Source organism: Cetorhinus maximus, chromosome 15 (genome assembly GCF_964194155.1).
Source record: "Cetorhinus maximus chromosome 15, sCetMax3.hap1.1, whole genome shotgun sequence".
Classification (NCBI taxonomy): Eukaryota; Metazoa; Chordata; class Chondrichthyes; order Lamniformes; family Cetorhinidae; genus Cetorhinus; species Cetorhinus maximus.
Genome location: NC_135893.1, coordinates 72,990,005 through 73,004,094, shown reverse-complemented (window position 1 = coordinate 73,004,094; position 14,090 = coordinate 72,990,005). Strand labels below are relative to the sequence as shown.

General features: G+C 41.0%; 1 protein-coding gene across 1 annotated transcript; it reads left to right on the top strand.

Annotated features, from left to right (window-relative positions):
* Positions 1-201: 201 nt before the first annotated feature.
* bud31 (BUD31 spliceosome associated protein) lies at positions 202-9,311 on the top strand. Its single transcript, XM_078558639.1, has 4 exons — positions 202-821; positions 2,786-2,908; positions 6,447-6,613; positions 8,696-9,311. The coding sequence occupies exons 1-4, from the start codon at positions 728-730 to the stop codon at positions 8,744-8,746; spliced, it is 435 nt and encodes a 144-aa protein (XP_078414765.1). The 5' UTR covers positions 202-727; the 3' UTR covers positions 8,747-9,311.
* The last annotated feature ends 4,779 nt before the right edge of the window (positions 9,312-14,090 follow it).

Sequence of the window (14,090 nt, the reverse complement as noted above, 5' to 3'; positions counted from 1 at the left end):
GATGGTGTCAGACCTGCTGCGTTTTTCCAGCATTTTTTATTTTTATTACATTAGAATATTATGCTTTTTATGACAGGGTTCAAACGTGACTAGTAGCGTAAGGATATCTGGCACAGCAAGGGTTAATGTGGGACTGGGAAACAGTACCGTCCATCTTGTGATGAAAAGAGACACATGACCTGAGACCCCAGGGTCTATTGTGGACTGGACAGAGACCTGTACAGGGCAAGCACGGAGTTAGCTCATAGCTTGGGCCATACCATATAACTATGTATACATATGTGTGTGTGTATGTATATATATATATATATGTTATCAATAAGCTGTTAATGTTCAAGCATGTTCAGAATCTTTTCGTGAGACCTACACACAACAAATAGTGTTATTTAATTGACAATATGTCCCAGCGCGTTACTGGATAGGAATTTTACCATTTAGTTTACAAACTGCATATGTTCGCTTATCAGTGCCTATCGTTCACAAATCCCTGCTCCCCCCAGACAAAAAAGAAACACTGTCTGATATCGTTTAGGACAAACTGTTCCCACTGAAGATAAATCCCTTCGTGCCTCCGTTTAATGGACCAACAGGCTCCGATTTGACAGTCAGTGACGCCATTTATAAAGGGCCGAAGGATGAGAAGGACCCAAGGGGCGGCGACGTGTTATTTGTGGGACGGAGGTGGGCAGCCGCAGTGCCCGGATGTGCTGCGGCCTTCGACACTGAGATGCCGAAAGTGAAGCGAAGCCGCAAACCGCCTCCTGATGGCTGGGAGCTGATTGAGCCCACCCTGGATGAACTGGACCAGAAAATGCGAGAGGGTGAGTGAGGCCCAGGGCGACTCGATAGAGGAGATTAACATCAAACGAGGGGGTGGATACAGAGAGAATGTGGGAGAACAGAACTAGAGGCCATCAATAAGAGACTTGCATTGATGTAGCGCCTTTCACCACCTCAGGACCCCCCTTTACAGACATTGAAGGACTTTTGTTTTGAAGCGTGGTCACTTCTAATGGAAGCGCGGCAGCCAATCTGTGCACAGCAAGATCCCACAACATGGTAACGTGTTGATGACCAGATCATCTGCTTTTGTGTTGTTGAGTGAGGGATGAATATTGGCCACGATGCCTGGCATAATTTGCCTCTTCTTCAAAATGCTGCCATGGGATCTTTTACATCCACCTGATCCAGGGTGACCAACCGTCCCCAATTTTACGGGACCGCCCCATATTGGAGTTCACTGCCCTGTGCCGGGCTGCATGGTGTCGGTGATTCCATTAAACCTTGTGCATGTACAGCTCTGGCAGCTCCCCCCTCAACCTCAGCTGCCCTCACAGCTCTGGAACAAACCCCCCTCCCCCCCACCCCCTCCCGTGGCATGTTGTCCCTTAATTTTCTCCATGAACGTTGGTCACCCTGACCTGATCATACAGATGGGCCTTGGTTTAATGTCTCATCCGAAGGACTGCACGCCCTCAGTACCACACAGGAGAGTCAGCCTTGATTTTTTTAATGTGCAGTTCCTGGAGTGGACCTCAAATCTGGAAACTTGACTCCGAAGTGAGTGTGCTACCAACTTAGTCACGGCTGCCACTCCAGACTGGATATTTCATGGAACTCCCGTATCATTATATCAGGCGACTACCTGGATGGTAGAAAGTGAATTAGATGGAACTTGCTCCTCTGCTAATTCCTTTGTGTTGGGTGAGCAGGACTTGATGTGAGCTATGACACGAGTACAAACTTATGGAGAGTGGAAGATGCTAGGCCAGAAGAGTATTGGAATAGATGAGTCTGCAGGTAACAGAGGTCTGGGTAAGGGTTTCAGCAGTGCATGAGCTGAGGCTGGCCAAGAGACTGGCATTGTTATAGAGGTGGAAGCAAGAAGGAGAGGATACGGGAGCTGGGGTGGAAATTCAACTCTGGGTCAAATAGGAAGTCAAGTTGCAAACAGTCTGGCTCAACCTGAGATTGTAGCTGGAAAGGGGGATGGAATCGGTGGCAACAAAAAAAGGCAGTGGTGTGGCCAGTAGGTGCTGGAGCAGTAGAGCTGAATGAATTGAGAGATCATAGATTTCTGGAACAGTGCCTTGTAGCTAATGATACAGTAACTTTGGAAGGTTGCTGGAAGCACCTTGCCTACCTGATGTCTTGGGCAAGTTCACATTTGTATCATGGGGAAATGGAGGATCTATATAGAAAGATATATCTTGCTAAAAGTGAGGCAGGTACTGAAATTGCACAGTAGACTGAACGTCTCCTATGTTCCTCATTCACATGCAGTCAGTTTGACTTGTCATCAACAGTCTAACCACTGGCTAGATACGGATAAGGAAGGCATTTTGACTAATTTTCACTCATCGATCAACTGCTGGAGGGGATGAGATCAATACTGTGAACATATAGAGTGAAGAATAGTTACATTACAACAAACTGGGAACTAATGATGACAATTGAAGGTTATCTAGGAGGTAAACTCCTGCGTTTGCCCCTCAATTTCCTGTCAACGGGTGTGTAAAAGATTCCACATCACCATTCACAAAGTCCATCAATGCTGCTGGAGGACAATACAGCTATTTATTTATATTAGGAATTGGTTTGACATTCTCCAGACAAATGCTGTCTTCCTGTTTATTATGATCCTAATATAATGTGAGTACTAGTTCATTGTACCCAAACAAAGACTTCAGTGAATCATTGTTTTCTATGAGGAAGATATTTAATTGCAACAAAGTCTTGTAACTTGAGATTCTGCTAAATTATTTTTTCATTCTTTTTCTTGTAGCTGAGACTGAACCTCATGAAGGGAAGAGGAAAGTAGAATCACTGTGGCCCATCTTCAGGCTCCACCACCAGCGAACACGTTACATATTTGACCTGTTCTATAAGAGAAAGGCAATTAGCAGAGGTAAGAAAGGAAATGTTGTAGATGTAACTACTGTGGATGCTGGAAATCTGACATGAAAACAGAAAATGCTGGAAAAACTCAGCAGGTCTGGCAGCATCAGTGGAGAGAGACACAGTTAACATTTTGAGTTCGTATGACTCTTCAGAGCTGTTGAGTTAAATGTTGTTGAGGTAACCTTGATGAGTTGCTGCATTGTACCTTCCAGATCATATACAGCAGCTACAGTGCACAGGTGTAGAGGGGGTGGATACTGAGTAGCAGTGGGTATTGATCAAACATAGTGCTCTGATCTGCTTTCTGACGGGTACCATTGCACTTCTGATTTGAGCCATATGTAGGGGTGGAAAGGCTTTGAGGGGTCAGGAGGTGATCTACTCATTGCAGATTACACAGTCTAGGCCCTGTTGTTGTAGTCACAGTATTATGACTGGTCCAGTCCAGCTTCTCAAGACTCCTGGAGTATTGATTATCGGGGACTCTGTCGTGTCATTGAAGGTCTGGGGATGATGGCTTCAATTTGTCAGGTAATAAATATCTGGAACAATTGTGAAACAAATGTTACCTACTATTTGTCAGACAAGACTTGGTGTTAACCAAGGTCCTGCTGTAAGCTAGTATTGGCTGCTTCATTATTGGAGGATTTATGAATTGAGCTGAACACTGGAGTCATTAGCAAATGCCCCCACTTCTGACCGAATGATGGAGGGATGATCATTGATGAAACATCTGTAGATGGATGGGCTGAGGATGCATACCCGAGGAATTCTTGCAGCAAATACTGGGGCTATGACTGATGGCCTCCAGCAATGACAACCATCTTCCTTTGCATTATGTATGACTTCACCCGCTGGAAGTGGTTTCCCTTTGACTCCCATTAATGTCTTCAGCTTTGTGAGGCCTTCTTTGTGCCATACTCAGTTGAATGTTACCTTGATGTTGAAGGCAGCTACTCTTTCCTCTTCTCTGGTATCAGCTTTTGCATCCATGTCTGGAACAAGGTTACAATGAGTGGGCCGTACAGAACCCAAAGTGTCAGTGAGTGAGTGTCACTTGATGGCTTTGATTACTAGTGATTGGGAGGAAGCTGGTAGGATAAATCTAACCTGACCAGTTACCATCTGTATATTTTGTGTGTGGTTCAGACAGAGTTGCTAATCTTCCACATTCCGGTAAATTCCAGTGTCATCTCTGTTCAGGGGAGCAGCGAGCTCTGGTTCAGTACTACAGCCTGAATGTTGGCAGGCCTCAAGAAATTTCCAAACACCAAAATAACTGGTCATAAGCAGGATTGACTGGTGAACCTTGATGCAAATTCCCTAACAGTGTTGTCGGGGCCTTTGTGTAAAATGCACTTAGCTCCTCTTTATTGTCACATGGAGTGAACCAAATTGCTGTACACTGGTATTTATGATGGTAGGGACTTTGGATGGAGGTTGAATAAGATATCTATTTGACACCTTTTGTATGAAGACACTTAGCAAAAAAAACATCCTTTTCTCTTGTTGTGTGCTGGGGTCCACCATGGTTGAGGATGGGGGTGTTGATAGAACTTCCTGCTCCTGTTAGTTGTCCACAACTATTTTCAATTAGATGTAATATGGCTGCAGAAATTTGCTGTGATGTGTTGTGGGACTGCTTGGCTCTAAATATAACCTGGTTTTCATATTCGGTATGCAGGGAACGCTATGTAGTAGATTCACAAAATTCCTACCTCATTCTAAAGTATATCTGGTGCTGCAGGCGGTACATTTTCTGTACTTGCATTGAATCTCCTGGCTTGATTGTGATCCCAGTGAGAGATGAAATGGGCTATATAGTTACATTGTAGTGCTTCACAGTTCTACTGATGATGGCTGCTGCTCAATTTTGCTCAACTTCCAGATCTGTCCTTGGTCTGTCTAACTTAGCATGATGGTCATGCTACACTCCATGGTAATGAACGTTTTCACAGTAGAAGCAAGACATTGTCTTCACAAGATACAGCAGCACTGTTTACCAGTGCTATAATTGCTGTTTAACATGGGAGTTCTACAGAATCATTGGTTGAGGTAGGCAGGGATTAGGCGATGGCCAGTAGGTTTCCTTGACTGAGTGTGACTGTGTCAGGCTTTTAGTTGATTAGTTTGTGCGACAATTCTCCCAGAGTTAGTGAGAAGGATGTTGCAGTGACTGTGCTCACAATGCCTTAGATTTATCCTGACACAAAGTCTAGGGTGTTGCTGATAAATCTGTCCAGCTTTCTTCTCATTGACTTTGTGGTGATTGCTAACTGCAATAATTTGCTAGGCCATTTCGGGAGTTTTGTGGATCTGGAGTCACTTGTAGGCCAAATCAGGTAAGGGTGGTGGACTCCCTTCACTGAAGAATGTTAGTGATCCAACTGGGTGTCTACAACAATCTGGAGCTTTCTTTTGTACAAGCTCACGAATGCCCAGATTTGTTGAGTTCACTTTCACACAACTTTTCTCCAATTTGCTAACGTCATGGTCTCCAGGCTACTGTACTGTAATTAAGTGTTACAAATTATGTTTTCTTTATCGATTTGAAGGATGGGGAACTGTTCTTTTGCAAGTTCATTGATTTCTAGATTGGTAACTAACTGAAGCACACAGCTCCTTTTAAATACAGGTCGAGCATCTTTTATCTGTACATCCAAAAACCATATATTTTTAGAATGACGATGCAGTTAATTTGTACGTTAATAAGGCAATATAATATTATATCACAGGTGTAACAAGTCTTAAACAGGTAAGAAGTAGTGTGAGAGAGTTGGCAAATGGAGAAGTAACCTAGTATTTGTAGACTACAGCTAGCCTAGACTTAGGCTATTGTAATCTAAGTAGACCTAGGCCTACCATATGTATGGTAAATCTGAAAACCGAAAATATCTGAACACCGAAACACAATCGGCCCCAAGGGTTTCAGATAAAGGATACTCAACCTGTACTGTAATTAAATCAATTAAAAGAAGATGCCTCCCTTACAGTGGCCCTGTTCCTTGTTCATATATGATCAATACGTCGACCCAAGATGCATACCCATTAATGTCTTTTATTTGTGCATTATTGTTTGAATTGCTGACATTTTCTCCCAGTGTACTTTATAGGGAACAAATATTCCTGTAATTGTGTGCATTGTAACTGAAATTAAATTCCAGCACCCCAGACAGCAAACTGATGAGTATTGCTCTCTGCCACTGTTTCAGTAATTACAGCACTGGCAGTGTGATATCTCCTGTGACCTGAATGTATTTGTTGCAGTGGTGAAAGAATTTCAGTTTTTGATCAGTTTACACATTAACTTGACTGGTGTTGAAATGTTCCACCTGGTAAGGGGGTGTAATATGCTTTACTATTCCTACCAATGTCTAGGCTGTTTGTTTACAGGCCTGTTTGCAGTGTAAGACTGTACTTGTCTGATTCTTCTGAAGAGTTTTTCAGTATAAGATGATCCCTCAATGATTCATTATAATTTAAGTAGGCTCTTTTGTAGAGTGTGTGTGTGTCAAAGTTAGTAACACTACAGTCTTGTTTTGTAGAGCTGTATGATTATTGCATAAGGGAAGGATATGCTGACAAGAATCTTATTGCTAAGTGGAAGAAACAGGGCTATGAGAACCTGTGCTGTCTCCGTTGCATCCAGACCCGAGACACCAACTTTGGAACAAACTGCATCTGCAGGGTCCCCAAGAGCAAGCTTGAAGTGGTGAGTCTCCCTCGACACTGAGGTCCCCTAACTACAGTAAAACTGTTTAGAGTCCACAAACTAGATCAGCTAATGAGACATTTCAGTCTGACAGCTATTTGTTCAAATAGACTGCTGTAAAATAATACTAACTCCTTTAAACTTTTATATTTGTGACAAATTAATATTTGACCCAAAAGTTTTTCATTTGCCAACAAACAATTATTACGCTTCAAAAATAATTTGTTAGCTGTGTAGTGGTTTGGGATGACTTGAGATTGTAAAAATGTGATATAAATACAGGTTTTTTCCTCTATTTGCAAAATTTATATAAGGTTTGATGCCAAAAAGTTTACAATAATTAAAGATATAAATAGTAAAGAAGGCTATTCTCTTGAGATGCAATTTCAGTGTGAAGCATTTCCCCATAATACATATTGTATCTTTAAATCTCCTGGTTCTTTGTCATCAACACTTCATTAACTGTCCTTTGCTAAATGACCACCATAAAATTTAAAATTGTTTAGGATAATCTTATCTATCTTATCTCATTTACTGCTGTTGAAATACAGACAAAACTTTCAGGCTCAAAACTCCAGTGTTTTACTGCATGAAGATACTATCACTTCTTTAAACTGAGTGTGTCCATTGAGGACAGTTAGATAACTCTGATTTATGCCATAGATGTGGGACAGAAATAGAGTCGTTATTTGGAAATTGTACTATGGACCCCACCTCAACTAAATTTGCTTAAAAGATAAAGATCCATAATTCTAGTATATGGTCACTTAGTTCATTTAATGTAGAAAAATGCCCCAAAGCATTTCACAAAGTATAAACAGACAAAGAATGACATGAAGCCGAAGGAGATATTGGCAGGAATGATGAAAACCTTTGTCAGGTGGTTGGGTTTTGAGGAGTAGGGCTCAATGTTTCCTGTAAAATTTTGTTGAAGTGCACTGCCAGTTTTTTAATGCATGGTGCCTTTACATTTTTTTTGTGTGACACTTAACACAGAACAAGGTATGCACGATACCTTTCAGGCTGCTCTGTGGTTGCCAAGGCACAGCTTAAAGGCCAAATTGGTCGGGCCTATGTGACTGAAGGCACGTCTGTAATTTGAGGGACAAAAGGAGTAGAGGAGGTGCACAAGGTTAGAGGAAGACCGAGTTCTTGGCGGGCTGTAAGCTGGACGACGTGACAGACATAGCAATGGGCAAGGTCATGATGACATTTAAACACAAAAATGAGGATTTTAAATAAAAGCAGCGCTGGAAAACTCAGCTGGCCTGACAGCATCTGTGGAGAGAAACAGTTAATGTTTTTGAGTCTGATATGACTCTTCAGAACTGCTCTCTAGCATCCACAGTATTTTGATTTTATTTTAGTGAGGGTTTTAAGTTTGAAGCATTGAGGAATCAGGAACCAACAGAGATCAGCAAGGACTGGTGGTGAATGAGCAGGACTTGATGTTGAATAATAGACCATGAGCTGGAGGTTGAGGGGGTTAATCAGAACAGCATTAAGTAGGCAACACAAAGTAACAAGCATGGATAAGAGTTTCAACAGCAGATGGACTACGATGTGGCAGAGTGGACAGTGAAACAGGTGAAAGTAGGTTGTCTTTGTGATGGAAAGGACATGGGCGATAAGGACATCAGCTTGGCATTCATAAATAAGATATGTAAGTTGCAAACATATGCTTCAATCTGAAACAGTGAAAGGGAGTGGAAATTGTGGCAAGGATATGGAGTTTCTAGCGGGGTCTGAAGGTGACAGCTTTGGTCTTGCCAGTGTTTAACTATAGGAAATGTTGACTCATCAAGGACTGGGTGTCGGAGAAGCAGTCTAACAAGAGCCTACAATGATGTAAGGGTGGAGGTTGGAGAGGGGAAGTGGTGATGTTGTTGTAAGTGGGGAAGCTGTTGTGTCTTCAGATGATATCACCAAGGTGCAGGATATAGAGAGGGAAGAAAGGGGGGCGGGGATCCAGGGATCGATCCTCCAGGACTGCAGAGGTGTAAACCTTTCCGAGTTCTTGTGATCATCAATATTCAACCTGAGATTGCTTTATAATCATTTACATTTCTCTTTTTCCCACAGGGAAGGATTATTGAGTGCACACACTGTGGATGCAGAGGCTGCTCTGGTTGAATTTGTCCTTTTTTGGATGAGGGGGGTTTTAGTTTGTGTAATCAATTTTATTTTGAACCAATATATGGACCATAATTAGGACAAGATGTACTGTATATGCTGTAGCTCTCTTCTAAGCAGCTTTGTTTTTCAAAGTGGAATATATTGAATTAAAATGTATTTTAAAACTGAAGCTTCTGAGCACTGTAGTCTTTATAGAGTAACTAGTAGTCAGCATCACAAGTAGATTGATCTGGATGGCATCTGTGCCCACTCTGAAGTACCTTCTTTTAAAAGTAGGGCAACTTGGCTTGGTGCAATAAAACAAGTACACTCACCACATGTAACTTGAGTTTAGAAGCAGTAAAATCAGTTACCCCAGACAGCCATTAAGAGATGACCAGATTACTTTGGGCTGGTTAGTTCTGTCAAACCAATTACATCAATAATAAACTAAAATTGAAGACCATCCTATTCTATAACCACTCTTGACAGTTCTGAGTCTACATATTTCAGTAATCTTTCTCTAATTACTGATTGATCTGTACTGAAAATTACTGTGAAATAAAGCTTTTGTTCATTTCTGTGCAGTTTGTTTTCTTTGAGCTTCTTACAAAAAAATGAACATCTGAGTTCAAATCTCCAAATCTATCCCAGGGTATAGATGTAAATTATGTTTTTTTTGTTTAGAATAGCCTGCACTGTCAACAATACCAAGTAAACCCTTTACTGTGTGGAGCTCCTAAAGCTTCTTTTAGCTATTGATCTTTCAAATATATAACTGTTTAGTGTCTTTTATTAATAAGCATATCTCACTAAACTTAGATTCTGGTTAACAATGGGAAGAATAGATTAGATGGTTTTTGTAATAAAACTATTTGAAAGAGATCATCTACTATGCTTCCCTTTAACCAAGTATTGGATCTAATTTTGTGGCGAGATAATTGCTTCAAGTTACATATTCTGGGCACTGAGCAATCATTCCTCATAGGACAATGTCCTCTGACTTAATGCACGTTTTTCCTGGAATTAATTTCCCTGGTTATTGAACACTGCATCCTTCGATTTGTGTTTTTTAGGGCAAATATGTTCAGGAATTTTTTTAAAAATCAGCTTTCACTGTGTTTTATGTACCAATAAAGTCATGAATTTTATTTATCTTTACTGTGAAGGGGTAAAAACGTTTGAGGGGAAATCCTGACATTCTCACTGCTTTCTCATTTTCCAAAAAAATCAGACCCAGAGATGCATACAAACATAGGAATTAGGAGCAGGAGTAGGTCATTTGGTCCCCTGAGCCTGCTCCACCAGTCAATAAGATCATGGCTGATCTAATTGTGGCCTCAACACCACTATCCTGCCTACCCCTGATACCCTTTGATTCCCTTGTTAGACAAAAATCTATCTACCTCTGCCTTAAAAATATTCAATGACTCTGCCTCTACCAGCCTCTGAGGAATTGCATACAATTGCAGCCATCATGGTCCTGATGTGACATATGTGCATCTCTAAACATTATTTTTGGCAGGAAAATAAATTATTTTCATGCTGCTTTAAGGGTGGCTTCTGAGGAATATATTCCTCATACTGCAGCAAATGTCAGTCTTTCACTTCCAAGTGCGCATGGGACAAGGTAATGGTCGACTGACATAGTTGCCGCAATGAGGTCATCAGTCAAAGCTTGACTCCAATCACACCAAGGCATTGCATACTAAAAGCAAGATCACTACTGTTCTCCCTAAGCATAATCTCCCAAGAGCGTTTTATAATCCAGCCTCGGAAGGATAAGTAGCTGGAACCATAAAAATATATCTTCAAATTTAAACATTACATCCTATCCAGGGTTTCAACAAATCTGATAGCATATAGTTGGGGTGTCTGTCACCTGTAAATAATTGTAGTTTATCATTTATCTTGATGGTGCCTTTTTAAAAGTCCCTGGCAATGTTGAAAAAGCACTTTTCCTTTGTTCTCTAAATTTCTAGTTTCCCTTCCACCCCCCCTCCCATTTTTTACACAAAGTAACCCTGAAAACCCAAGTTAATAAAAACTAAAATTTTAAAGTTTTTAATTATCCTCCAATGAGGCTTTGGTCCTAAAGAAATCAAAATCAAGGCAGTTGTTTTGGCTCCACGGTAGTTGAATGCTGGAAATGAAAAGCTGGTGCTTCTGAGATTAGGGTTGACCTGACTGTGGCCTGAGATCTGGTAGTCAAAGGAGGAGGCCATTTGGCTCATCATGTTTTTGCGACTCTTTGAAAGAGCTATCCAATTAAACCCACTCCCCTGTTCTTTCCTCATAACCTTGCAAATTTTTCAACTTAAAGTGTCTATCCATTCCCTTTTGAAAGTTATTGAATCTTCTTCCAGCACCGTCAGTCTCTGACATCATACTCAGGTAAAAAGAATTCAACATGTTGCTTCTCGTTCTTTTGCCAGTTATCTTAGAGCTTCGTTTTCTGGTTACTGAACACCCTGCCTACTCTATCAAAACCCTTCGTGACTTTGAGCACCTATTAAATCTCCTCTTAACCTCTGCTTTAAGGAAAACAACCATAATTTTTCTAAGCACCCATAACTGAAGTCTTTCATAGCTTATACCATTATAGTAAATCTCTGCACCCTATCTAAGGCCTTGACATCCTTGCTTAAATGTGGCATCCAGAATTGGACAGAGTGCTCTAGCTGGGGCCTAACCAATGCGCTATTAAAGTCTGGCATAACTTCCTAGCTTTTGTACTCTGTGTCTCTATAAAGCTACAGTTCCTTTGTCTTTTTTAACAGCTTTTCAACTTGTCTTGACATCTTCAAAGACTTGAGCATGTACGTACACCTCTGCTCTCTCTATCCCTGCACCCTACCACACGCCCTCCCAAACCCCCGCCAATCCCACCCTTTAAAATTGTACCATTTAGTTCATATTGCCCCATCTCATTCTTACCACCGAAATGTATTACTTTGTGCTTCTGTGTTAAATTTCATCAGCCATGTGTCTTCCATTTCACCAATCTATATCCTATAGTTACTATACAATTCACTGTTCAGTTCAGAGTTTTGTCATCTTCAAGATATATTAGTGCAAATCACAAATGTATCTCAAAAGAGCAACAGTCCCAACATCTCTGCAGGATACCACTGAAAAACAACTTCACCACTATCTGCATTTTGTTCCTTAGCCAATCCTTTAACCATGCAGCCACTGCCCCTTCAATCCCATGGACTTCAATTTTGCTTGTGGTGCCTTACCAAAACCCTTTTGAAAGCCCATACACACATCAACCAATCTACCCTCATCAATTCTATCCATCACTTCATCACAGGATTTGCCTTTAACAAATCCACGCTGCCTTTCATTTATTAACCCATATTTTTTCAAGTGTTAATTAAGTTTTTCCCAGTTTGATGTCTCCAAAAGCCACCTCACCACTGATTTCAGGCTGACTGGCCTGTAGTTATCAGGTTTAACCCTCTCCCCTTTTTTTGAACAGCAGTGTAACATTTGAAATCTCTTGCCCTCTGACATCACTCCCATATCGAAGCAAGGTTGGAAGATTGTAGCCAGAGCCTCTGCAATTTTTACCCTTCCCTTAGTAACCTAGGATACATCCTATCCAGACCAGGTGACTTTACTACTTTGGGTGCTGTGAACTTTAAATGCCCCCACTTTTAACTATTTTTTATCCTATCCAAAATCTCCTCCTTCGCTGTGACATCCGCAGCATCTTTTTTAGTGAAAACATGCAGAGTATTCATATAGTACCTCAGCAATGTCCTTTCACACAGAGGTCCCGAATCAGGCCCACTCCTCCTTGACTACTCATATCTTTATAAGACTTTTGGGTTCCCTTTTAAGTTACTTACCAATCTCTCTCATACACTCTCTTTGCTCTTTTTTTAGTTCTTCCCTTTACCATGTGTTCAGTTTGGCTTTATACTGAATTATGAGCCTAATATTTACCACACACTTACTTTTTCCATTTCATTTTAATCTCTATGACTTATCATCCAGATAGTTTCAGCATTGGATGTCCATCTTCTCCCAAGTTGGAATAAGTCTAGGTCTAGTCTCTTCAAACACCTCCCATTGCTCATTTACTATTTTACCTACCACTTTTTAATCCAATCTACCTGGGCCAGATGCCTTTTGAACTCACTGAAATTATCCTTTTGCTGAGCATTTATCCTTGTCATTTTCCATAACTAATGATATTGTAATCACTGTTTCCCAAATATTCTTCCACTGAAACATGCTCATCTTGATTCCCCAGAACTAGATCCCACACAGCTTCCTGATCAGGCTGGAATCATTCTGATCAAGAAAGTTCTCACATTTCAGGAATCCTTCCTCCTCTTTGCCATTACACTGTTATTTTCCCTTCAATTATGATAATTGAAGTTTCCCTTTATCAGTTCTTACATCTTACTGCCATTTGCCTGCAAATTTGCTCCTCTACCTCCATCCCACTACTTAGTGAACTACAGTATACCTCCAGCAGCTAATGATAGCTTCTCTGTTGTTCCTTTAGTTATAACTAAAGAGATTCTGCCTTTGAACCCTCAGTACATCAGCTATTGGTGCTGTAACAGCATCTTAGATCATACTACTACCCCTGCCTCTCCTTTCTTACCTTCCCTATTGTGTCTGACTTCAGCCAGCAAAACAAAGTGCCTTTTTCTCTCCCTGTTTAAGTCAGTTCTCTGTTATTGCCACTACATCATAATCTCAGAGCTACTTGTACCAGCAGCTCACCAACCTTATTTACTAAGCTCCGTGCATTAATGCACGTGCATGCCAAACACATCTTAGCCTGAACTCACTTCTTCCCAAGTCTGATCCCTCCTATTTCTGAACTATTCATTCTAATGCTATTTGTCTTTCCCAGTCCTCTGTATATCTTGCAGTTCCTTCCTAATACTTTATCCTGGTGTTCTTCCCTGGGCCAAATTAGTTTGAGCCCTCCTTCATATCACTAACCTCCCTGAGAGGATAATAGTAACAGCCTTGTTCAAACTCTTCACCTTTTACAGGTCCCAATGTCCAGGAATCTGGAGTCCTCCCTTCTGAACCCTTACCTCGGCCACGTTAACCCATCTTAATGTTTCTTATACTCACTAACACAGCATTGGGAGTAATCCAGCGATTACATTTCAGGAAAAATTCAGTCCTATATGTGCTTCCCTTTCTTACTGCTTCGTCCAGGTTAAATTTAATGGGGTTAGAAAGAAGATTCATAGTATACACCCATATGGTCCATGCATCAAAAATCAAAGCTCTCCCTGATATAGATGATACTGTACATAAGAGCAGTTTAAAATCAAAAAATAAATTGTGTATGTCCTCTGGTGGGATTGTCGGATAGGACTGC

What these genes read in the sequence shown, in the direction of transcription:
- bud31 (XM_078558639.1), top strand. Translation starts at nt 728, where the DNA reads ATGCCGAAAGTGAAGCGAAGCCGCAAACCGCCTCCTGATGGCTGGGAG. An exon ending in GGACCAGAAAATGCGAGAGG is followed by an intron (nt 822 to 2,785) that starts GTGAGTGAGGCC and finishes TTTTTCTTGTAG; the next exon opens with CTGAGACTGAACCTCATGAA. An exon ending in GAGAAAGGCAATTAGCAGAG is followed by an intron (nt 2,909 to 6,446) that starts GTAAGAAAGGAA and finishes CTTGTTTTGTAG; the next exon opens with AGCTGTATGATTATTGCATA.